The following is a 26,775-nucleotide window of genomic DNA, read 5'->3' as shown; positions in this document are numbered from 1 at the left end:
AAGATTGGGAAGACTAAAAAACAAACAGAGGATAACAAAGAGAGAAATAAGGAAGGAGAGGATCAAATATGAAGGTAGGCTAGCCAATAATATTAGAAATGATAGTAAAAGTTTCTTTCAATACATAAGAAACAAATGAGAGGCAAAAATAGACATTGGGCCACTCCAAATTAATGCAGGAAGACTAGTGATGGGAGATAAGGAAATAACTGAGGAACTTAATAAGTACTTTGCGTCAGTCTTCACAGTGGAAGACAGGAGTAATATCCCAACAATTAAGGAGAGTCAGGGGGCAGAGTTGAGTATGGTAGCCATTACAAAATAGAAAGTGCTTTAAAAGCTAAAAGATCTAAAACTTGATAAATTGCCTGGCTCCAATGGGCTACATCCGAGAGTTCTGAGGGAGGTGGCTGAGGAAATAGCAGAGGTGCTGACTGTAATCTTTCAAAAGTCACTGGAGTCTGGGAAGGTCCCAGATGATTGGAAAATCACTGTTCTAATACTCTTGTTCAAGAAAGGATCAAGAAAAAAGGTGGAAAACTATAGGCCGATTCGCCTAACCTCACTTGTTAGTAAACTTCTAGAATCCATTGTTAAGGATGAGATTTCTAAATTCTTGGTAGTGCAGGGTTGGATTAGAACAAGTCAGATGGATTTAGTAAAGGAAGGTCTTGCCTGACAAATCTGTTAGAATTCTTTGAAGAGGTAAAAGTAGGTTAGACCAGGGAAACCCAGTGGATATTTCTATTTAGACTTCCAAAAGGTCTTTGATAAAGTGCCTCATGGGAGGCTGCTGAGTAAGGTGAAGGCCCATGGTGTTTGAGGTGAGCTGTTGGCATGGATTGAGGATTGGCTGTCTGACAGAAGGCAGAGAGTTAAGATAAAATGTTCTTTTTTGGAAAAGCAGCCAGTGACAATGGTGTCCCGCAGGGTTCAATGTTGGGGCCAGAGCTGTTCACTGGGGGCATTCTGGCAAAGTTTGCCAATGATTCAAAGTTAGGTGGACAGGCAGGTACAGAGGAGGACGTGGGGAGGCTACAGAAAGATTGAGACAGTTTAGGAGAGTGACCCAGGAAATGGCTGATGAAATTCAACGTGAGCAAACGCAATGTCTTGCACTTTGGAAAAAAGAATACAGGCATGGACTATTTTCTAAACGGTGAGAAAATTCATAAAGCCAAAGTACAAAGGGATCTGCAAGTGCTTGTCCAGGTTGAGTCTGTGATTAAGAAAGCGAATGCATTGTTGTCATTTATCTCAAGAGGGTTGGAATATAAAAGCAGCGATGTGCTACTGAGACTTTATAAAGCTCTAGTTAGACCCCATTTGGAATACTGTGTCCAATTTTGGGCCCCACACCTCAGGAAGGACATACTGGCACTGGAGCGTGTCCAGCAGAGATTCACATGGATGATCCCTGGAACAGCTGGCCTAACATATGATGAATGGCTGAGGATCCTGGGATTGTATTCATTTGAGATCAGAAGGTTGAGGGGAGATCTAATACAAACTTACAAAATAATGCATGGCTTAGAAAGGGTGGATGTTGGAAAGTTGTTTCCGTTGGGGTGGTGGAGGAGACTAGGCCCCGTGTGCACAGCCTTAGAATTAGAGGGGGTCAATTTTGTACGGAAATGAGGAGGCTTTTCTTCAGCCAGAGAGTGGTGGGCCTGTGGAATTCTTTGCCACTGAGTGCAGTGAAGGCCGGGACATTAAATGTCTCCAAGGCAGAGATTGATAAATTCTTAATCTCACAAGGAATTAAGGCTACAGGGAGAGTGCAGGTAAGTTGAATTGAAATGCCCATCAGCCATGATTAAATGGCAGAGTGGACTTGATGGCCTTACTTCCACTCTTCTATATTATGGTTTTATGGTCTGCCAGAGCTTGTGGATAAAGAAACAGAGTTAACTTTGTTAGCTTGTGGTCTTTGATTGATCTGAAGCATCACATCTGCTTTTCCATCCGCGATGCAGCCTGCTTTACTGATTTCCAATACTTTCTATTCTTTTCACTTCAGATTTCAAACATTTGCAATATTTTGCTTTTCCAATTCCATAATTTTCTGACTTTACTTCAACTTTTCAATAGCAACTGTGTTTTACTTTATGTCAGAATTCTTTTATTGTGTTTTAAACACCTATCACCTAATATATTTGGGATAAAAATTACTAATGATGTCAGAAAAATATTTTCATGAGAAAGAAGTGTCACATTGAAAGATGAACATATGTCTTTTTTAAAAAATATTTTTCCAGACATCGCATACAGTTATTATTAGTTCTCACTTTTTGCTGACAAGGTGCTTAAGTCCTTTTTTCCTAGACAAAAATCAACTGGATGCAAAATCTCATTGCCCTGGCTCTTAGAGCACAATTCAAAACATAGGTATTCAAACTCCTTGATCATTCCTGCAGAATTCCATTGCAGTACCTGTGAAATTTCTGTAAACTTGATTCAGTCACAGAACCATTGTGTTCCAGATGTGCACAGGAATTTCCATGCCTTTGTTTCTGGACAAAGTCTTTCCCTGGCCCCGGCATGGCCAGTGACATGAAGGATTGAGAAAGACACTTATTACACTGGTAGTCCCTATGTCTCCAGCCTCCTAAGAATTCAGATTAATCTGGCAGGCCATACAATAAGTAAAACACCCATAAAGCCTTTATAATAAGCCAAAGTGTACCCCACCAGGTACAGGGTATGTCCAGGGCAGAATTGGAACTTGGTATCCCCAGGTGGCAGATTCATTTTTAAAAGTATTTGTAGCAGTTAAGCAACGTGTGGGGTCTGAGGAAAAGAATGAACTAATAGAATGAACTTGGCAGCACAGTGGTTCAGTGGTTAGCACCTCTGCTTCATAGCACCAGGGACCTGGGTTCAATTCCAGCCTCGGGCGACTGTCTTTGTGGAGTTTGCATGTTCTCCCCATGTCTGCGCGGGCAGCCTCCAGGTGCTCCAGTTTTCTCCTACAGTCCAAGATGAATTGGTAATGCTAAATTGCCTAGAGTGTTCAGGGATGTGTTAGTTAGGGGCAAGTGTAGAGTAATAGCTAGGGGAATGGGTTTGGATGGGATACTCTTCGGAGGGTTGGTTTGGACTTGTTGGGCTGAAGGGCCTGTTCCCACACTGTAGGGATTCTATGGAAAACAGCACTCTGTAAATCAATCAAAATATTTTGGATGCTGGAAATCTGGAACATATAGAGAGGATGGTACAGAGATGCAACAGGTTTGACAGCATGAGAGAGAAAAAAAGGAGTTAACATTTCTAGTCTGGTATGACTTTACTTCAAAAGGATTCTGAGTAATCCAAGATGGAGGGCGGGAAAAATTTCTGGCTGTAACAGGCTGCTCTTTTTTTTTTGAGGTATTTTAGGTGTCGAAGGTGATTTCCTCAAAATCCAGGAGCAGCAATTACTGTTTTACGTACTGTTGCATTGTTTTGGAACTTTGGAGAAAAAGAAAAGTCAAAACAATGGACTTTTAAAAGGGAGATAAACAGACAAAAGCAGCACATGGTCTGTGCAGGAAAGTGAGATAGAGAGAAAAAGAAGCCCACGCTGCTAACTGACACAGCAGTGAACCTGCACAGTTCCTGCCTTTGCTGTTGAATTCATCTATTGCTGGACGTCAGAGTGCGTCTGGGAAAATTAACAAACAGTGAAATTCACAAGTAATCTTGGAGGAATCTGTTTGGGAGAGGTCACAGCACAAAGACAGATAGGTGAATAGTTTTAAATGTGGCCTTGGGGCCTTGCTAGAAGTCTGCAGTAGTGAATAGAGTGGGTTCTTTCTTGATTATATGTTTTATTTGGGGCCTCTCAATTAAACTTTTAAAAAAAGCAAGAAGTATTAAGTTAGCCTGGAGCAGTGTTTTGTAGAGGAATAAGACAGTGCCATATTCTGGGTCTGCAGATTGGAAGAAGCAAAAATGGCCCTTAGTAGAGTGATATGCTCTTCTTGTCGGATATGGGGGTTTAGGGAGAGTTTACGTGTTACTGAGGATTATACTTGCAATAAATGCTGTTGGTTGCAAATCCCATCAGATTAAATGGTTGGAGCAACAGTTGGAGGCAATGAGGAATTTACAAGAGCAAGGGAGTGTGATGGATGGCAGTTATAGGAACGGGGCAAAGTCGCGGTTACAGTAACATAGATGGGTTAACTCCAGGACAGGTAGGCAGGTAGCGCAGGAGTCTTCTGTGGCTATCCCCATTTCAAATAAGTATGCTGTTTTGGAAAATGTAAGGGGTGGTGGACTCTCAGGGGAATGTAGCACGAATATCCAAGTTTCTGGTATCGAGACTGGTTCTAATGCAATGAGAGGTACATCGGGTTCCAAGCGATCGATTGTGTTAAGGGACTCTCTAGTCTGAGGTACAGACAGATGTTTCTGTGACCAGCAACAAAAAATCAGAATGGTGTGTTGCATTCCTGGTGCTAGGATCAAGGATGTCTGAGAGAGATTACAGAATGTTCTCAAAGGGGAGCAGGATCAGCAGGAGGTCACTGTACACATTGGAACCAACGACATAGGAAGGAAAAAGGTTGAGATTCTGATTGGAAAATATAGAGCGTTAGGCAGGAATTCAAAAAGGAGGTCCTAGAGAGAAGTAATACAGAGGAACCTCAATTATCCAAATGAGATGGGCAAACATCCTCCCCCCACCGTGAGACCCCATCCGCTCCACCCTCCCCGTCCATCCCTGGCGCTATCTGCCCCAACCCCTGCACACCATCCACACCCCTCCCGACCTCAGGCACCCCACCACCACCAAACCCATCCATAACCCCCCTCCAGGGCAGCTGGACTGGACACCAACAGGAAGACTGTTGCTGCCTTGTGGGCGGCACGGTGGCACAGTGGTTAGCACTGCTGCCTCACAGCGCCAGAGACCCAGGTTCAACTCCCGCCTCAGGTGACTCTCTGTGTGGAGTTTGCACATTCTCCCCGTGTCTGCGTGGGTTTCCTCCGGGTGCTCCGGTTTCCTCCCACAGTCCAAAAATGTGCAGGTTAGGTGAATTGGCCATGCTAAATTGCCCGTAGTGTTAGCTGAAGGGGTAAATGTAGGAGTATGGGTCTGGGTGGTATACGCTTCGGCAGGTCGGTGTGGACTTGTTGGGCCGTCGGGCCTGTTTCCACATTGTAAGTAATCTAATCTAATCTAATCTAATCTAATCTAATCTGCCTTTAGGGGGGGTTAGTCTCCAAATAGCTAGCATAGGCACAGGCATGTGCGCACACACACACATAGCCAGACACACAGCTTTTTACTGCAACTTTTTGACAAGTTCCATCTTTGCCCTGTACAGGACAGTGTTGAAGAGGTTATATGGAGAAGGGGGGTTCATTGTACACCCCTGTTTAGAACTCCAGGGAAAGTATGGAGAGAGAGAGAGAGAGGGGGCTGGCAGTCAGTCATTTGGAGACGGTGCCTGGGCTTTCAGCAGCATTTCAGTAAGCTTGGTTCATTTTTAATCATTGTAAACAAAAGACACAATCAGTGTTGGAAACACGTCTTTGATGTGATGTTTCTATCAGGAACTTGAGATATTTTTCAGTAAATCCGATATTCGGATAATTGATATTCGGATAATCAAGATTCCTCTGTATCTCGATTACTCCCAGCAGGAGTAGGAGGATAGAGCAGATGAATGCATGGCTGAGGAGCTTGTGTGTGGGAGAAGGATTCACATTTTTGGATCATTGGAATCTCTTCTGGGGTAGCAGTGACATGTACAAGAACGGCAGATTGCACCTAACTTGGAAGGTGACTAATATATTGGCAGGGAGATTTGCGAGAGCTGCTCAGGAGGATTTAAACTAGTAAGGTGGAAGGGTGGGACCCAGGGAGATAGTGAGGAAAGGAATCAATCTGAGACTGGTACAGTTGAGCAAAGAAGCGAGTCAAACAGTCAGGGCAGGCAGGGACACAGCAGAGAACAAGGTAGGTTTGATAAATTTACCTGCATTTATTTCAATGCAAGAGGCCTAACAGGGAAGGGATGAACTCAGGGCATGGTTAGGAACATGGGACTGGGATATCATAGCAATTACAGAAACATGGCTCAGGGATGGACAGGACTGGCAGCTTAATGTTCCAGGATACAAATGCTACTGGAAGGACAGAAAGGGAGGCAAGAGAGGAGATCAAGTGGTGCTTTTGATAAGAGATAGCATTACAGCTGTACTGAGGGAGAATATTCCCAGAAATACATCCAGGGAAGTTATTTGGGTGGAACTAAGAAATAAGAAAGGGATGATCACCTTATTGGGATTGTATTATAGACTCCCTAATAGTTAGAGGGAAATTGAGAATCAAATTTGTAAGGAGATATCAGTTATCTTTAAGAATAACAGGGTGGTTAAGGCAGGGGATTTTAATTTTCCAAACATAGACTGGGACTGCCATAGTGTTAAGGGTTTAGATGGAGAGGAATTTGTTAAGTATGTACAACAAAATTTTTTGATTCGGTATGTGGATGTACCTACTAGAGAAGGTGCAAAACGTGACTGACTCTTAGGAAATAAGGCTGGACAGGTGACTGAGGTGTCAGTGGGGGAGCACTTTGGTGGCCAGCGACCATAATTCTATTAGATTTAAAATAGTGATGGAAAAGAATAGACCGAACCTAAAAGTTAAAGTTCTAAATTGGAGAAAGGCCAATTTTGACGGTATTAGGCAAGAGCTTTCAAAAGCTGTTTGGGGGCAGATGTTCGCAGGTAAAGGGACGGTTGGAAAATGGGAAGCCTTCAGAAATGAAATAACGAGAATCCAGAGAAAGTATATTCCTGTCAGGGTGAAAGGGAAGGCTGGTAGATATAGGGAATGCTGGTTGACTAAAGAAATTGAGGGTTTGGTTAAGAAAAAGAAGAAAGCATATGTCAGGCATAGACAAGATAGATTGAGTGAATCCTTAGATGAGTGTAAAGGCAGTAGGAGTATACTTAAGAGGGAAATCAGGAGGGCAAAATGGGGACATGAGATAGCTTTGGCAAATAGAATTAAGGAGAATCCAAAGAGTTTTTACAAATACATTAAGGACAAAAAGATAACTATGGAGAGAATAGAGCCCCTCAAAGACAGGCAAGGCAGCATTTGCGGGGAATCGCAGAAGATGGGGGAGACACTAAACAAGTATTTTCATCAGTGCTCACTGTGTAAAAGGATATGGAAGATATAGAATGTGGGGAAATAGATGGTGACATCTTGGAAAATGTCCACATTACAGAGGAGGAAGTGCTGGATGTCTTCAAATGCATAAAAGTGGATAAATCCCCAGGACCTGATCAATTGTAGCCTAGAACTCTGTGAGAAGCTAGGGAAGTGATTGCTCGGGCCCTTGCTGAGATATTTGTGTCATCGATAGTCACAGGTGAGGTGCCGGAAGACTGGAGGTTGGCTAACATGGTGCCACTGTTTAAGAAAGCCAGGGAACTATAGACCAGTCAGCCTGACATTGGTGGTGGGCAAGGTGTTGGAGGGAATCCTGAGGGACAGGATGTACATGTGTTTGGAAAGACAAGGACTGATTAGGGACAGTCAACATGATTTTGTGTGTGGAAAATCATGTCTCACAAACTTAATTCTTTTTTGAAGCAGTAACATAGAGGATTGATGAGGGCAGAGCCATAGACATGATCTATATGGACTTCAGTAAGGCGTTTGACAAGGTTCCCCATGAGAGACTGGTTAGCAAGGTTAAATCTCATGGAATACAGAAAGAACTAGCCATTTGGATACAGAACTGGCTCAAAGGTAGAAGACAGAGGGTTGTGATGGTGGGTTGTGTTTCAGACTGGAGGCCTGTGACCAGTGGAGTGCCACAAGCATCGGTGCTGGGTTCACCACTTTTTGTCATTTATATAAATGTTTTGGATGTGAGCATAAGAGGTAAAGCTGGTAAATTTGCCAATGACACAAAAATTGAAGGTGTAGTGGACAGCGAAGAGGGTTACCTCAGATTACAACACGATCTTGACCAGATGGGCCAATGGGCTGAGAAGGAGTTTAATTTAGATAAATACGAGGTGCTGCATTTTGGGAAAGCAAATCTTAGCAGGACTTGTACGCTTAATGGTAAGGTCCTGGGAGTGTTGCTGAACAAAGAGACCCTGGAATGCAGGTTCATAGCTCCTTGAAATTAGAGTCGCAGGTAGATAGGATAGTGAAGAAGGTGTTTGGTATGCTTTCCTTTATTGGTCAGAGTATTGAGTACAGGAGTTGGGAGGTCATGTTGCAGCTGTACAGGACATTGGTTAGGCCACTTTTGGAATATTGTGTGCAATTCTGGTCTCCTTCCTATTGGAAGGATGTTATGAAACTTGAAAGGGTTCAGAAAAGATTTACAAGGATGTTGCCAGGGTTGGAGGGTTTGAGCTATAGGGAGAGGCTGAACAGGCTGGGGCTATTTTCCCTGGAGCATCGGAGGCTGAGGGGTGACCTTATGGAGGTTTATAAAATCATAAGAGACATGGATAGGATAAATAGACAAAGTCTTTTCCCTGGGGTGAGGGAGTCCAGAACTAGAGGGCATAGGTTTAGACTGAGAGGGGAAAGATATAAAAGAGACCCAAGGGACAACCTTTTTCACACAGATGTTGATGCATGTGTGGAATGAGGTACCAGAGGCTGCCAGGTGGAGGCTAGTACAATTACAACATTTAAAGGGCATCTGGATGGGTATATGAATAGGAAGGGTTTGGAGGGATATGGGCCCAGTGCTGGCAGATGGGACTAGATTGAGTTGGCATATCTGGTTAGCATGTATGAGTTGGACCTAAGTGTCTGTTTCCGTGTTGTACATCTCTATGACTGTATGACTCTATGAACTGCAGCACTTTCTCCCTGCCTCCAGCTGGGAATCTCATCACTCCGTAATTAATAGCTGTAGTTTTTTTTAAATCTTATTTCTTCCACCTTTTACCCCTCTCTCAACAATCTTTCCCAATCTTTATTTCACTTTTTGAATATACTTAAAATCTTATTTGTATTTTTTTTTTGTATTAGACTTCCTTATTTAGACTCTGTGAGTTAGGAAATAATTCCTCAATTAGTTGAAATCCTACCTATTTCTGTAGCAGTTACAGTGCTGGACCAAACACAGTATTCACTCCAAAGCCTGAGCAAGGTTTGTAGTCAACTATTAGGGAGATAACTGGCAAGCATTGTTCCTTTACCACATGGCATAAACTCTGGGTCACTTTGAAAGGAAGCATTTTCTTTCTATGCAGGTGAAGATGTAAACAAACCCCCAACACCTTTAAGAAGATTTTGTTTATTACTTCTTAATGCAAATGAAATTAGTTCTCACCCAGTTAGTTGGAGCAAAACTACAAATCATTAAAACAATTGTTCTCATATTCAGTCAATTATATCTATAAAAACTTCTTCAGTTCACTGCATAAAGGCAAGTCCTTGGCAATTGTTTTCCTGAGTGTGGCAACGTGCTCTGATTTTTTGCTACAACTCGAGTGAGGAGTCTATCAGAGTTTACTTCAGCCGGAACTGGGATTGAACCCAGTGCTCCTAGCATTAATCTAATCCAAGTACTAACTGTCCAGCCAACTGAGTTAACCCATGCCCACATGTGCACTATACATCACCTCAAATGACGTCCTTTCAACTTCACTGCATGGTTTCGATATCATGCTGCCACCCTGATCACAAATGTTTTGGTTTGAACAACTGACGGCTTCATTACCTGCTGAAGCAAAGCACAGGAACAAGAATTTCAGGATGGTAGACTTTCAGACATTGACAGCAAGCTACATTTTCTTTCCTGGATCAAAGCTAATGCCAGAGCAAAACCAAATAGACCACATTTATCACCATTAAAATGTTACTGATGATGTACCAGGCACATGAAAGGAATTAGCATCAAGTGGTTAAGGCCACAACTGAGGTTAATAATCCATATCCATAACTGTGATGTAATAGAATAGGATAGCTTTTCCTATCAATATTGCACCAATATTCCTACCACAGAGTTCACAGAAACATAGGTTTAACAAATGAACATTCAATATTTATCATTTATCATATATACTTCCATATTAATCATGTATATTCCCAAAACCCACTAAAAACTAAAAATCCATATCCTTCACACAAAATTAAGATGACATCCTAAGAAAACAGAACTTGTGAGAACATCCTTACATGTAAATCAAGCATTGCAGAGAAAAACTGTCTGCTTCTATATGCTTCTACTGAGTTAGCTCTGATAAAGCAAATAACTGTGTTTATACTGACATTCAAGCACTGCTACATACCTTAACCTTAACAGGTGAATGATACTGCTATATTTTGTAAGTTTAGGGTCAATGCAAAGCAATTTCAGCTGTGAATTGGTAACTTAAATCTTGAGATGTATCAAACTCTGCACAAAAATGAAGTGAAATTCCCTGTAACAATCTTTTTTTTAGATTAGATTCCCTACAGTGTGGAAACAGGCCCTTCAGCCCAACAAGTCCACACCGACCCTCTGAAGAGTAACTCTCCCAGACCCACTTCCCTCTGACTAATGAATCTAATACTATGGGCAATTTAGCATGGCCAATCCACCTGACCTGTACATCTTTGGACTGCGGGAGGAAACTGAGCATCCGGAGGAAACCCACACAGACACTGGGAGAATGTGCAAACTCCACACAGACAGTCGCCCAAAGCTGGTATCAAACCCAGGTCCCTGGTGCTGTGAGGCCAATGTGCCACCCCTACACTATTTCAGTCTGAAACCACAGGTAAATCCAGTGCAGTATCAGATTTGTCTGGTAACGTTCTCAGATCCATTAGAAAGATCTCAAAGCAACTTTCAATGTTTAGTAACTATCCAGTCCTCACTTTCTAAACATCAATTCTATTTTAAACTATAGCTACGGGGCATGAAAACTATACACACAGCATAGCTACCAGCTCTAAGAAGGTGTATCCAATATTGTGTTGTGATTCCAAACAGTACTCAATCCCTACACCCATTCTATCTCTTTAACCCTGCATTCCCCATGGCTAATCCACCCAGGCTATACATCCCTAGACACAATGGGCAATTTAGCATGGCCAATCCACCAATCCTGCACATCTTTAGACTGTGGGAAGAAACCAGAGTACCTAGAAGGGTGACTGGTAACTGAAATATGAATTGTAGCTACTGAAAAATAAAGTGTAAAAGAAGCACGCAATAGGTCTTCATAATATTCATTATAAGACAAATAATGGAAAAGCATCACTGTTATAAACCAGATTGCAGAAGATGTCTTAAGCTTACACTTTAATATGGAAATAATGTGTAAATTAACATACTGATTTGGTTAAAAGTGGAGATAGTTAGCCAATTTTTGTTACATTCCTTTTCTTCAACATTCTTTTCACTTTCAGCATCGTTTTGTTGAGATGAGTCCAAAGTCTTCTGAGAACACCCATCTACTGTGATTATCTGCAAAACAGCAGATTGTGTACTTAATTTGATGAAATATATAAAGTGTATATAAATGTGTATGTGTTGTGGGTGGTGGGTGTGGGTAACTATCCCACTTTGAACAGCATGTTCAATTCAGCACAAAATAATGCAAGCTTTGCCCCAGTCCATCCAACTGAAGCACTAAATTAACTGTTTGACAGTGGTACGAGTGGAAATCTGGCAAATCTCACAGGAATTTGTATCGCCCAGCTTCAAAGATCTTGTGAGATTGAGAATCCTAACATTTTCCAAAAACCATAACTAAAACTCAACAAACCCAATCAGATTATGAGTTGCCAAATTTCTGTCTGAAGTCTGATTTTATTAAAATGATGAAATGACATGACTTGAAAGGGATGATTCACTCCATTGCTTCGTGTACTGCAGGAGTAAATTTTTTGTACAGATGTTTACCAACAGAAATTGAACACAAACTACAGCTGTCTTAACAGATTTTGATAAATAAATTAAATATTTAAAGGGCATGATTGTCATGGGACATAGCAAATCTTCACTGATTTCCTTGTTGCTTTATGTTACAAACCAAAACACATTGGAGTAGAAATCTAACAGCTTGCCAAGGTGCAATATTAACAAATTCCACAATGGGAAGGAATTGAGCACGGTGACCTTTCTAAATGATTCAGAGATGCCAGTGTTGGACTGGGGTGTACAAAGTTAAAAATCACACAACACCAGGTTATAGTCCAACAAGTTTAATTGGAACATTGCTAATCGGAGCACTGCTCCTTCATCAGGTGGTTGGTGAAGGAGCAGCACTCCGAAAGCTAGTGCTTCCAATTAAACCTGTTGGACTATAACCCTGGTGTTGTGTGATTTTTAACTGTCTAAATGAGAGTGGCTCAAAATAAATGGAACAGATCATTCTCGTGCATCTGATTACAGAAAAAATACAGGATTTGGAAGTAAGTCAATCTTACAGTCAGGGATCATAGTGCATATTGTGAATGACTAATGCAAACAAAGTGGTCATATATCATGCTGTGAGAGCACATTACAGTGACAAAAGACATGTGCATGTATATTATAGTAGTAAGAATACCAATAGATTAGGTTCCCTACAGTGTGGAAACAGGCCCTTCGGCCCAACAAGTCCACACTGACAGTATAAAAAACATTAAAACTGTCCTGTTTAAAATATACTGCAAGACATTTCTGTTCTTACAAAACTTTATGTTTTTTATCTCTTACACACCGGTACTTGCAGCTTTGGAGATTTCTTTTGCCGTCTGGAGCATGTTCTCCTACAATTCTGTGGTTTTGTTTTTGACCTCATGGAGTATGAAGGTTTTTTAAAGGCTATAGAGGGGTAGAAACACCAGAATTTAAAACCAGGGAAGAACTTGGGAGTTAACTAAATTTCATCACAAAATATCAGATTCCAACGAGGGTATAAAAGAAAGATCTGAACTTTAAAATTTAGGGCCAGATGAAACCATGTTTAAGACTCAAATTTTCGTGAGAGAAATATGCATGCCACACAAGATTTAGGAAAATTTCAACTCATTTAAGCACTGAAAATTATTTGTCAGTTTTATATTGGAACCATGCAATGTATTATAACAATAGGACCAGGATTAGACCATGTAGCATCATGAGACTGATCCAACAGTTGATAACTGACCTTACTCTATCCCCTATCCTAGCCATATTCTTAATACATTGTGTTGAAAAATAAAATTCAGTGATGAATAATTACAATTGATCTATCATAATTTTTTTGTTTGTAGAAGAAGGGGTCAGTTGTATCAAGGGGATCAATTTTTGTAGGGAACACTGAGGCAAGAGTGATCATCATATCATTTGGTGTACATTAGTAAAGGAGAAGAATGATAAATAGATAGCCTTTTGTTCCACTACTTCGAATATGTTAATGTATTGGTTATTGAATTTTGTCTTCACAGTTATGGAATAGAATCTCATTGGATTTCAGCTGAGAAATCATAATCTATTAATGGATGGAGTTTAAGGGATGGTGATCTTGCTTTCAAGTAGACTGTGAAATTCCTTTTGAAAGTTTTATGAGCACGAAAGGATTATGCTTTGGAAGAGTTTTATTTTAAATCGCTGTTTGTTTATTTTGACAATTTCATGAATGTCTCAAAGATTCATCTGTTTATCATAGGGCTCTTGTGTTCTGCCCATAGTGATACTGGCTGAATGAGCATGGGTCATATGAAAGGGGCACATAAATGAATGGGAGGTAAAGGGGTTCAGAGGTTAGGGGTGAGGCCTAGTTGAATATTCTATTGAATGAAGGTGGGCATTTTAACCAGTCAGCCTTGGTATCTATCAGCCTACATTTCTACCTGGGGCCAGCTACTTGAGGAGGTTCTAAATTCATTCCTACATTGGTGTAATCCTGTTCCTATTTTGAGAGAGATGGTCCAATATCGGAGTAGGTGCAGGTCCATGTGTCGATTATATGATAAATCATGAGATAAGAATGTAAGGTAGCAGTGCTAGGTACTGAGCCACCATGCCACCCATTTGTAAGGATGACAGTTTTGGGAGGTTTTGCTTCCTTAAAGGACTGGCTACAATCCTTAAATGAACTAGCTATATTTTTAGTAATAGCTTTGTAATATTTTGCTGACTGGATTTTTATGTCAAGATTTTGTTTAGTCCAACTTAAGCTGAGACTAACTCACAAAGCAAACAAAATGGTGGGCAAGACCGATGGACCAGTAGACGTCCAGCCCTAATTTCCAACAGAGCCAGTTTTTGTCGGTATGGGGAAGGGAGGAATGGTCAGGGAGTAATTCATGTATGAGGAAAGTCTGAACCCAGCAGAGTCATTAGAATTTAATGCTGAGTTCAAACCCACTCCACTATGACTGTTGCAAGGGGTCTTAACCTGCAATGTAAGAATAACAATTTTATGAAGTTGATGTGAAATCCTTGTAGGGCAGATGAGATCCATTTAACTTCCATCATCTGAGTTTTTTTAAAAAAACTCACCCCTTTTGAATTAAAAAGAAAGGGATGTAGTGTCATTGAAGATTAAAAATAAACCTTTCGTAGTAGCTTTGATAGTTGTTTGTTTGAACATTGCCAAGTGTTCTCTATGAAAGTTTGGATATCTATCAGGACAGATGGCATAAGAGCAAAGGGTAGTGAGTGGGTTAGCATGAGTTGGTATGAAATGACTTGAGATGTTATGAGGAGTGCATGAGGTTGTGAGGGGTGAGAATTAGTGGGTCTAAAACATAAGCACACAACTTGTATTTGTAAAGGCAGCCCACCTCAGTTCTCAGCTAATCCTCCTGTGGTTAGCAAAACTGGTTCTATTCCATACCTGAAGCCCTAGAATGAAGATCCAATGTGGGTCAAATCTTCCCAGGAGGCAATTAACAACAGATTTCCCAACTCTAGCTGCCTGCCTAGGTAGCAATGATACAGGTCTAGCCCTTATTAGACTTTTAAACAGTCCAATTATAATCAAGAAGCCACTTCACATTCAATTAAAATATTCTGCTGGAGCAATATTTGCTTTAACCATTGACAAACATAGAATTCAATTTATGTGAGAAAAGCACACTCATTTTAGCTTTGGATTCTTAACTTCAATGACGTTTGTCCATTGCCATTTGGATAAAATAAATTTTAAAACCTTTTATTTTTGTACTGCGCCACAAATGTTCTTCCTTCTGAATCCTGAACCTTAAGCTGTTTCTTCGAGAAGACCAGCTGTTCCTTCTCAGCGGATTGATCCAGTAGGAAATACTGTTGTATTTGTGCTTGGAGAAAGACTCCAAGCTCTCACTGTTAAGCTTAGATCTGTCTGAATTGAATGAGAAGGAATGAGACTTTTTGACCTGAATATGGCATGACCCATCATCTCTATTGGTGCAGTTAGTATTGAATAAAGAATGCATACGTTTTTTTCTTTGATTCCTCAAACTTGCCCTGAAGATCCCAGGCTCGTCATCTTCATTGAATGCCCAGTTGACATAGCCACCCTGAGTCTTTCTATTGTGACTATCTGATAGCAGGGGAGCATCAATTACAAACGGAGAAGCCAGTAGGTCCAATGAAAGTGTATCCACCTTTCCATCAGTCCTTTCGGGATGCATACAAATAATGTCCCATTGCTTCCCATAGTTTACACCCTCATCCTGATCAGAGAGCATGTTGTGAAAGCTGAATTGTATTGGTGTTCTGCATGGGCTCTTCTCCTGCTTTTGAGCATTTGTATTTAAATCGGTTGATGTTGGGGAGCTTGGAAGCGACAAATTAAAATGTAGATCTGTGTGCTTAGAACTTACAACAGTGGAGGGAAATGGGAATAATTGTGCATATTTATGAGGTGATATAGGCTCAGATAACACTTCTGACATGACAGTACCACCTTCCAACCCTCTCTTCTTGGGACGAGGTAGGTCAGCACAAGATACTAGTTTGTTCTCATCCTGCTTTTCTGACTTGTGTAATTCAGCTACAATGTTGGCACTATTATAACATACTGACGGCTTTTGGCTGTTTGCTAAGTTCCGAAGTAGTGAAGGTGGAGTGCTAAAGTAATTTTGCTTTGCTTTGGCAGAAAAATTGTCCAAAGGATTCAGGTGGACCACATTGCTCCAGCTATGTGGCAGTTTTCGGAAGTCACTGCTTTCTGTGTTGCTCCCTAAGAAGGCATCGTCCACTTTTAAACTATCCACAGCAGAGATCACTTTCAGAGTATCCACAGTCAAGGCTGAGAGATCCTGTAGATGTCCAAGTTGACTGTCCAAACTGTGCAAAGATTCCTTGACATAATGGACCTTTTCATTTACTTCTTTCAAATGCATTGCCATTTCTTCAACGCTAGAAAATAAGACACATTTTAGTCATGTTGGTTCCTTAAGGTCACTACAGTTTCTGAAATAAACTCCGGTTAGGAATCTGGAGTTGAAGTGCCTTAAGATGTATCATTACTTTAAAGGCCCTACATAAATGCTGCAAAGTATTGTTATTTGGATTTGAATATACCAACAATCGTTATTGTGATAATTGGTCGAATGGCAGGAGTTTTCAGTTGCACTCCAAGCAGAAATGAAATGTGGATTTAAGCTGATTACAGCAACAATTCAAATAAATAGTGTCTTGATTCATTTTGTTTCAATCATTTTTCTAAAATCCAAGCAGTCATCCCTCCCTTTTCCTGTTTGTTATTGTAAAGTTCTTTGGATTTTGTTTTTGTTTTTGCTTTAATGGCACTCGTTTTCTGAAAAGGTATGTTATTGTTTCATTATATAGGCTGTTGGCTAATCGACAGCAGTCAAGAAAATTGGAGGTTACAAAAATCCTGATGCAAACATAAGCATATCAAAATACACAAAAACAAAACTGGAGAAACCTAGCAGGTCTGACAGCATCTGTAGAAAGAGAGAAACTGAGTTAAAGTCTGAAGTCTAATATGTCTCTTCTTTAAAATATCTGAACAGTTGAAAATTAGGTATATCAGGTTCTGATTTCACAGTGACTCAGTGATGGTCTTGTAATAGACCAAAATGTTAATGTACTGTACAATTTAAGTGGAGTCTAGCCATTCCCTCTGTAGTAATTCTATACTGTGGGACTCACTTCACTAAGTCTTCAGAGGGACCTGGCAGATAACAAACCTAGTCAGACCATACATATTTGGTGATGCATGAGCAGATATGGAATATAGTGAAGTCTAGTCTACAAATGAGGCTTGTACCTTAAAGAACTTTGCAGAATTTGAACTTGAAAGCATGTCTCCCAAATTGGGTTTGTTCCATACTAAGAATTAAATTATTCAATCATTCATCCAAGAACCAAGACAAAAATGGCATAATTAATCCTAAAACCATAATTTCTCTATCCAATGTAACATCTTAATTTCCTCCCAGCTTTTCAGTGCAAGTACATTATGCTGTAAACTTAAGGAGAGTTAAGTATGAGTACAGAAGTACACACACAAGGAGTGGGTCATTTTTACTGTCAGCCAGTATTTAAATAACTAATAAGATTTGCAAAACATGGAACAAACAAATTTTTTTTAAACAAAGTTATATCAAAAAAATAAACTTCATCAATTAGATATGCTCCAAAAAGTTAAATTTGTTCTTAGTAACGTACAAGAAGCCTTGTCCATAAACTATCTTTATGTAGTTACTAGCTTCTGCATCTTGGGATATTTTACAGTGTTAAGAGCTTTACAGAAATCAAAGTTGAGGTGCTGTTATTATAACAAGTTAGCAGACTAACATTTCACCTTGAAGCCATAGGTTTAATCTGATCCAGCTTGATGGATAAAAGTGTTAAGACTAAGAAATAGAAACAGGAGTATGCCATTCAGATTCTCAAGCCTGCTCTGCCATTCAGTAGGGTCATGGTTCCTGAAGAAGGGCTAATGCCCGAAACGTCGATTCTCCTGTTCCCTGGAAGCTGCCTGACCTGCTGCGCTTTTCCAGCAACACATTTCCATCTCAGGGTCATGATTGGGCCAACATTCTTCACAGTCACTTTCTGACGTTTCACTCATAACCCCTAATTCCTTTACTGAACAAGAATCTATCTATCCCAGCCTTAAACAGACCCAAGGACTCTGTCCCCACAGCTTTCTGTGGCACGGAGTTCCAAACACACACAGCCCTCTGAAAGAAGAAATTCATTCTCATCTCAGATTTATATTCTGAGACTATGCCTTAGACTATATCCTAGACTGTCCCATGAGTGGAAACATCCTCTCAGCATTTACCTTGTCAAGCCCTTAAGAATCCTTTATGTTTCAATTCTTCTAAACTCCAGTGAGAACCCTCCCAGCCTGTTTAGCCTTTGCTCATAAGACAATCCTTCCATACTAGGGATCATCCTAATCAATCTTCTTTGAACTGCCTCCAATTAAATGATATCTTTCCTTAAATAAGAGAACCAAAATTGCTCACAAAACTCCAGATGTGGTCTCACCTGTACCTCATACAGTCTACTCTTATATTCCAACCCCTTTGACCATCCTGATTACCCTCTGCATCTATGTTTCATGCACAAATACCACCCAAGTTCCTTGTGCTACAGCTTTCTGCAATTTTCTCAATCTAAATAATATTCTGCTCTCTGTTCTCCCTTCCAAAATGAAAAACATCATGTTTTACCACATTATAGTCCATTTGCCAACTTATCTCCCAACTATCAATATCTCTCTGTAAACTGTTTGTATCCCTCCCTCAACTTGCCTATCCACCTATTTTGGTATCATCTGCAACTTTGGCCACAGTACATTCACATCCTTCCTCCAAGTCATTAAATACATTTTGAAAACAGTTGTAGCCACAGCACTGATCCATGGTCTCCTCAAGTATGCCAATCGAGGTATTTATGACTGAGTTTACAGAATCTCAGTCAAGTTCATAGTGGCCACAGGCTCCAAGCACAAAACTTTCCTATTACAGTGTCATGGAACTGGAAAAATGATTGATGTAAGCATGGAAGTATCACAATTGTCCATTAGAGGGTGCTATCCTAAGGTTGAAGTCAAGATAAACCTTTGCCCAGAATAGAACAAGTATTAATCTGACATCAACTACACTACCCCTGCCTTTAAAGTGCTTCCTGCTGACAGTAGTGTTGCAACACATAGTAAGCATAAAATTTACCAGAAATACAATAAATCAGGAAACTGCTGCAAATTTACCGTTCAGTTGTTACTCGAATTCTTTCATTGTCACTTGAATGAAGATTTTCATTCTTCTCGTGAAAGTATTTCTCCACACAAAGCTCTTCAAAGTCATGAAGCTTTTTCAATTCCTCCTTACTTAAATACAATTCTACACAAGACAAAATGCAATATGTCAAATATTATGAAATTTGATAAATATTCAGCAATTTTTTTTAAGAAAAATGCTTGGGTTTCCTTTGTTTCATACTCTTGCAATGCCAGGCCCCTTATGGAACTACTGTTAATGAGCAGACAAGTGCCACACTTCCGGGTGTCATGCATACTGCGGTGAATGTTCCTGGCAGATGCCCATCCCTTTGGGCAACAAGTGGCTTTTCCTCAATTTTTGTTTGAGGGTGAACAAAAATTTGCTAAGTGCCAAATGTGTATCATATTCCCCACAATGTTCCTTTCCATTTTAATCACAAGAGCTGAACCTGCCAATTTTCACCTCATTCCCTAAATGCTTCAGACAGGAGCTTTAGTATTAATATCTTTACTATAAATTCTGTGTCCTATGATCTTGCCTTACTAGCTACATGGCGAAGGAGCAGTGCTCCAAAAGCTTGTATGTCTTCATAACCTGTTGGACTATAACCTGATGTTGTGTGATTTTTAACTTTGTCCACCCCATTCCAACACCGGGACCTCTACATCATGGCTTTAATATTAACCTCAGCACCCATATAAGTTACACAGTAAATGCTGTATCTTACTTTCATAATAGATCAAGAATATGGTCTGAATTGACTTCAATGGAAAAATACACATCATCAAATGTAATGTGTTTTCCATCTGTTGGAATTAAAGACTCTGTGTTGCTTTACATGCGCAATCATACAATTCCAGTAATCAAATAAGATTCCACTTGCTTTTCAGGACAGTTTTTTTTACAACTGAGAGTTCCCTTCAATATCCATTAGAGGGCACCAAACTAATACCATTGACAGCAGCATTGAGAACATCATTTAGAATTGAATTCATTGAGGAAAGAAAAAATGTTTGCAATCCACTTTTGCAGTACCTATGTTTGCAATCTGATAAATTGGGGCTTTAAACTAGAATACACTGGGTAAGGTTAATGGTTAGAGTTCTGAAGAAGGGCTACCGGAACTGAAACAAACAAAACTTTTTAAAAATCTGATGCCTAAGAATGGAGCAGAAATTGTCAGAATAATTTTTACTTAGGGCATTAACAGCATCTGATGCAGTACACCTAATTCTCCTTTCCAATATTCAAAGGCAGGCAGATACTGATGATTCCAGCTTGATAGGACTCTTAATATGCTGTTTCATACTAATTTATATTACTGATTCTTCTGGAAAAGGTCAGCAGATCTGGAAGCATCTGTGAAGAGCTGAGCTTTTCCATCAACTTCTGATTTTGTTTCTGATTTACAGCATCTGCAGTTCTTTCAGTTTTTACTGATTCTTCTTCCTGGTTAAACTCATCTACAAGTCACAGCGCCAACATTAAAGCAGAATATCGCCAGGTATAACTTCCATAATGATCCCGACCGTTGTTCCTAATCTTTTACTTGCAGTGCACCATGAATGTCCTAGTTACTAATGTGTGAACAGAAAACTTCATTTGATCTGATCTACCAGTAAAAATAACTGGTATTATATGTCCATCAGAATGAGAGGCATTCTCACAATTCTCTTTATAAAACTCTGGATAGAAACAGACATAGCTGGAAATGTGTTGCTGGAAAAGCGCAGCAGGTCAGGCAGCATCCAGGGAACAGGAGAATCGACGTTTCGGGCATAAGCCCTTCTTCAGGAATGAGCCTCATTCCTGAAGAAGGGCTTATGCCCGAAACGTCGATTCTCCTGTTCCCTGGATGCTGCCTGACCTGCTGCGCTTTTCCAGCAACACATTTCCAGCTCTGATCTCCAGCATCTGCAGCCCTCACTTTCTCCTCATAGAAACAGACATAACCTTGTTAAAACAAAATTATCATAACATAATGAAAAATGAGGTTATCCCTACAATGTTTCTACCTACACACACACCTTTGGTTATTGTAATATTGGCAATAAAACATAAATTTAATTATTTACTTAAACCAACATCCTCTTCTTCTTGATCCACCTCATTTTTGGCTCGACGTTGGTAAATTCGATTCAGTAGCTGAGCTACATGACTGATGATAATAATTGGAGGTGGCAGCCATGGCTTTTCATGATAGGTCATAATATAACGGTAGCGATTGTATTTCCAAAGTTTGTTAGACATGGATTTCATTTCATAGTACACATTGCTATAGAGAACAAAAATAACTGGTTAAAGCAGTGAAAAATAAACCATAATGTTGCATCCATTGTGAATGTATATCCTGAGCATAGATACAGAATAAATTATAATCAAACTTTTAAAAAACTCAATTAAAGTCTCTCTAGTTATAATAGCTCCTCCTTTTAAAATTGCAATTCTGTGGATGTTTTTTCTCTATCAAACCTGCAGAACGTTTCCTTTTAATACTCTGGTCAGGTTTTTTCCTACTAGCAGAATTGTAGATGAATACAGAAAGACTTGTGAAAGCAAGGAAAGGTAGCAAAGAGGGTTTAGGAAATAGACCAGCAACTAACAAAGGGGATCGCAAAGTCTTTTATATATATTTACAACAGTAAAAGAAAGTTGCAAAAAGAGGAGCAGGGCTGATTAGGAACCAAAAAACCGGATTTACAGCTAAAGACAGGGACATGGCTAATATGTTAAATGAACACTTTGCTGTTGTTACAAAGGAAGGAGATGGTTCCCAGGCCATTATGACAAAGGATGAAACTGAAAGGCTTTAGAATTGATATGGAGGAGGCCATCAGATATGCTGTTGGTACTTAAATTCTATAAAGGCACTGGAACCAGATAAGATGTGTCCAAGGATATTGAACATTATGAATTCAAAAATTACAGAGGCACTGACAATAATCTTTCAAACTTTGCTAAATTCAGGGGAGATGCAAGAGGACTGGAAAATTGTAAATGGAACACCCTATTTCAAAACAGATTATAAGCATAAGCCCAACAAGTATAGATCATCACAGTTATGAGGAACTTCTTCAAACAATTATTTTTGATAGAATTAATAGTTACATGAAAAAATGTGAGATCGAAGGAAGAGCGAATATGGATTTCTAAAGGAGAATATTATGTTTAACCATTTCGACTGGGACAACACATCTATCCTGGGACAGGCTAAGCAAAGACCAGAGAATTCCTAGAGGCCTGGCACTCCAACCACAATGCCATAAACAAACACATAGATCGAGGTACCATCTATCAACCCCTCAGAAAACGAACAGGAAATGACATCACCACAAATCCCAGGAACCCCACCCAGGACAAACATATAAATAGAAAGCAGGAGACAACAGCTTCGCTTCACTTGGAGGTTGCCACTGATGATGTTACCTAGCCAGGTAATGAAACGTCTGGATATCAAACCTACAGCTCAGCAAGCAAAGCTACACCCTATGTTTAACTAACTTGCTGGAGTATTTTGTACAGATAACAGAATGTTGATGAAAATAACCATGTTTAAATATTGTATATGGACTCAAAAAGGCACTTATCTGTTGCACAACAGATTTGTGAGACAAATTATTGCTCATGGAATAAATGGGACAGATGCAATATGGATATTAATTGGCTGAGGGATAGGAAACACAAAATAATAGTTTATGGATATTTTTCAGGCTGAAGGAAGATTTGTAGTAGAGTTTCCTTTGGGTTGGCTTGGGACCCTTGCTTTTCCGGATATAATTATCTAAAATATTGAAGAACAAGGGACAATTTCCAAGTGATATAAAGCTTGGCTAGCTTCTAAAGCCAGATTTTTACTGAATACAAATTCCACCATCCTCCATGGTGAGATTTGAACACATACTTCCAAAACAATTGGCTGGAGCTCTGGTTACTAACCCAGTAACATCACCACCATGCCATTGCTGTCCTGTCACAGGTTGTGATCCTGAATATTACTTAACAAACTCATAATTATCTCAATGATTCAAAACTTTTTCAGAGCTACATGAGATGCAGTTCTATAATTTGATAAACTTTGCAGTTTAAAGGACAGATAGTTTAACCTTCTTTTATAACTGGTTCTTACTTGAACAAAGCGATGAGTAGATTGACCAGTATAATATATTGTGCAAAAAGATAAACTGCCTGAAGAAACGGGTTAAGAAATGAGCCTGGTGGACAATCGGCATCTTCTTCACAAGCTGCAATTATAGAAGAAAAATAGATTAAAATGATTAATAAATGATGTACACTTGTCTAACAATTATAGTGTAAATTCTCCACTGCTGATTTGACATTCAGAACTGGTCCCTGTATATCTGTCACATTTCAGAAAAATCAGTTGAATAGGAAGCTTATCATTCAACTCATGCTACAGATTCAAGTTGCACTCCAGGGTAAACTGTATCTAATCAAAATGCTTTGATAGATTCTACCATATCTCTATTACTACATGTCCCTGTCCCAATAAAACACAATCCCCATTACATATTGAATGGTCTGCAGTGTAGAAGCAGATGTCTTTATTTTGGAAGTAAGATGTTCAAGGATCACTTATCTGGAACTAATGTAATTAGAAGACTCAATCCAAGGAAGTATCTTACTTGAGAATTTTAAGTGAAATATTTGAACATACCCAAGGTCTGCTACTCTCAGTTTCACATAGTTTTTGCTGATATAGTAGCAGTCAATCTCTTGTAATGATTTCCAGGATCATAGCTGGCACTTAGTGTAATATTTTCTTTGCAATATGAAACAATAAAATTAAGGATTAAAGTGTTTGGTGATATTTCTGACGGTATTTCAAACGTATTTTAAAGGGTATCCGCCTCTTTCATCAAATAACTCTTATTGCTTCACAATCCTGTCCTGTCTCTGACGCACACGGGTCAAGATTGTATCCTTCTCAGTACTTCCATTGCTGAATCTTTTTTTTTTCAGATTCATATGAAACATATCTATATCTCACTTGGATCAATGGCAACATCTCAGTCAGTTCAATCTATATGTTCTTGTTATATAAGAGGACCACAGAGATATGGAGTTTAGATGCAGATTGTGGGGGTAAGCTCAAGGACAGGTTTCTATCCCAGAGACAGTTAAGGCCACAGAAAGGTCACTTAACAGTTTGATCCCAAAACCATCATCAGTGGGGGAGGGGGGGTGGGAAGCGCACCTAAACCACGTGGGCCTGCAACTGAACAGTATCCCTGGAACATAGAACATTACAGCACAGTACAGGCCCTTCAGCCCTCAATGTTGCGCCGACTTGTGGAACCAATCTGAAGCCTGTCTATACTACGCTATTTCATTCTTGTCCATATGCCTATCCAATAACCATTTAAATGCCCTTAAAGTTGGTGAGTCTATTACTGTTGCAGGCAATGCGTTCCACACCCTTACTACTCTCTGAGTAAAGAAACCACCTCTGACATCTGTCCTATATCTATCACCCCTCAATTTAAAGCTATGTCCCCTCATGTTAGCCATTACCATCCGAGGAAAAATGCTCTCACCTTCCACTCTATCTGACCCGCTAATGATCTTATATGTCTTGATTAAGTCACCTCTCAACCTTCTTCTCTCTAACAAAAACAGCCTCAAGTCCCTCAGCCTTTCCTCATAAGACCTTCCCTCCATACCAGGCAACATCCTAGTAAAAAATCTCCTCTGAACCCTTTCCAAAGCTTCCACATCCTTCCTATAATGTGATGACCAGAACTGGATGCAATACTCCAAATGCAGCCACACCAGAGTTTTATAGAGCTGTAGCATGACCTGTAGCATGAAACTCAATTCCTCTACCAATAAAATCTAACACACCGTATGCCTTCTTAACAACCCTATCGACCTGGATGGCAACTTTCAGGGATCTATGTACCTAGACACCAAGCTCTCTCTGCTCATCTACACTACCAAGAATCTTACCATTAGCCCACTACTCTTTATTCCTGTTGCTCCTTCCAAAGTGAATCACCTCACACTTTTCCACATTAAACTCCATTTACCACCTTTCAGCCCAGCTCTGCAGCTTATCTATGTCCCTCTGTAACCTACAACATCCTTCAGCACTATCCACAACCCTACCGACCTCAGTGTCATCCTCAAATTTGCTAACCTATCCTTCTCTGCCCTCATCTAGGTCATTTATAAAAATGACCAACTGCAGTGGCCCCAAAACAGATCCTTGTGGTACCCCACTAGTAACTGAACTCCAAGATGAACATTTCCCATCAACCACCACCCTCTGTCTTTTTTCACCTAGCCAATTTCTGATCCAAACCACTAAATCACCCTCAATCCCATGCTTCTGTATTTTGTGCAATAGCCTATTGTGGGGAAACTATCAAACACTTTACTGAAATCCATATACGCCAGCATATTATCTTACACAGGCACCCACCAGTGGGAACAGAGTGATTAGGTGTAGGGCCTCTCTTTTTCTTTAAATCAACCTTTCTCCCCTTACCCGATCTTACTCTAGCAAACCTCTTGTCCTACTCACCATTCCCTGGGGATCGAGTGATATTTGATGGTTTGGTCCAAACTGCAATACTGGAGCTGGTGCTGGAAGCTACCAGCATCTGACAGTGTGGGAGCTCTCGGAGGTGTGATAATGTACCAGGATTTCCAAGGTATTGTCAGGGAGGACCAAGAATGCCTGATGCTGACCAGTAGGTGCCCATTTAAATCTCATTGGGCCTCTGAGTAGCTACAGCTAAGTCGCTGCCAGATTCCTGGCTGGCGCACAGGCTTTCCATTATAAGCATTAAATTCCACCTTATATTTTGTGTTGTACAAAGAATATGTGCAGAAATTGGCAGAGAACTAGCACCAGCATTAAGCTGCTAAATGATATGACAAATGAGTTGGTGCTTACTGTGACCATCTGGAGTTCTTAAGTATACCAATGTGCATTTCAGTGGGACAGACTCTAATTATTGGTCAGAAAGTGAGCCTGCTAAAATCAGGATCCATGATGAGGAAGATGACTCATTTGCATGACATCAGCATGCTTTTGACATCAGATAGGTGTTCTGTGGGAGCTCTCTGGCTCCAAACTGGTGCTGAGAGACCGGTTTAATGAATAGAAACTCAAATCCAGGAAGAGTGGAGGCCTGAAGCAGTGACACATATTGTTCCTGTAGAACTGGAGGGCAATGCTGCTGATACCCAAGCCTCACAAAGGTAATTTTCATCCCATGCTTTTCTGCCCTGTGTACCACATCCCACACTAAGACTGGGTAGAACACATGCAATGATAGAATGGAATGAGACAGAGAGGGGCAATTGGTTGTGCCATTTATCAAAAACAATACGGCATATCAGCCAGACTCTTATGTAAGCAGATTACACTAGACTGGGAAAGGTGCTCCAGCCATCCAGTTGAAGACCCCTTTCAAATTTGCAATCATCAGTGCCCACATAAACAAGGAAATAAAGTCCAAATTAAAATCTAACCCAAAGACTCATATCATGCTAACATGTAAACCATAAATGTTTACAGCACATAAGGAGATGATTTAGTTCAATGATGCCGTCTAATCTTGACTAGAACAATATTAAGTTATTCCTACAGGACTGTTCCTTCCTCATAA

General features: G+C 40.1%; 1 protein-coding gene across 5 annotated transcripts in view; it reads right to left on the bottom strand.

Moving 5' to 3' along the window:
* trpm6 (transient receptor potential cation channel, subfamily M, member 6) overlaps positions 1-26,775 on the bottom strand; it is a 183,008-nt gene that overhangs the window by 44,662 nt on the left and 111,571 nt on the right. For 3 of the 5 annotated variants that reach the window (XM_043712201.2, XM_087997908.1, XM_043712194.2), the window contains 7 exons: positions 23,265-23,379; positions 21,214-21,413; positions 19,126-19,258; positions 15,100-16,292; positions 12,682-12,785; positions 11,309-11,441; positions 9,610-9,710 (listed from right to left, as the gene is read on the bottom strand). In XM_043712201.2, coding sequence (XP_043568136.2) covers positions 9,610-9,710; positions 11,309-11,441; positions 12,682-12,785; positions 15,100-16,292; positions 19,126-19,258; positions 21,214-21,413; positions 23,265-23,379 — 1,979 coding nt within the window. The remainder of the gene's footprint in view (positions 1-9,609; positions 9,711-11,308; positions 11,442-12,681; positions 12,786-15,099; positions 16,293-19,125; positions 19,259-21,213; positions 21,414-23,264; positions 23,380-26,775) is intronic. The other 2 variants (XM_087997903.1, XM_087997910.1) reach the window with 2 other exon arrangements.

The sequence above is a fragment of the Chiloscyllium plagiosum genome, unplaced genomic scaffold (genome assembly GCF_037043375.1).
Source record: "Chiloscyllium plagiosum isolate Xiang-an unplaced genomic scaffold, Cpla_swu_hap1 HiC_scaffold_2, whole genome shotgun sequence".
In the NCBI taxonomy this organism is placed as follows: Eukaryota; Metazoa; Chordata; class Chondrichthyes; order Orectolobiformes; family Hemiscylliidae; genus Chiloscyllium; species Chiloscyllium plagiosum.
The sequence above is the reverse complement of the archived record's forward strand: the minus strand, read 5'-3'. Positions and strand labels throughout refer to the sequence as shown.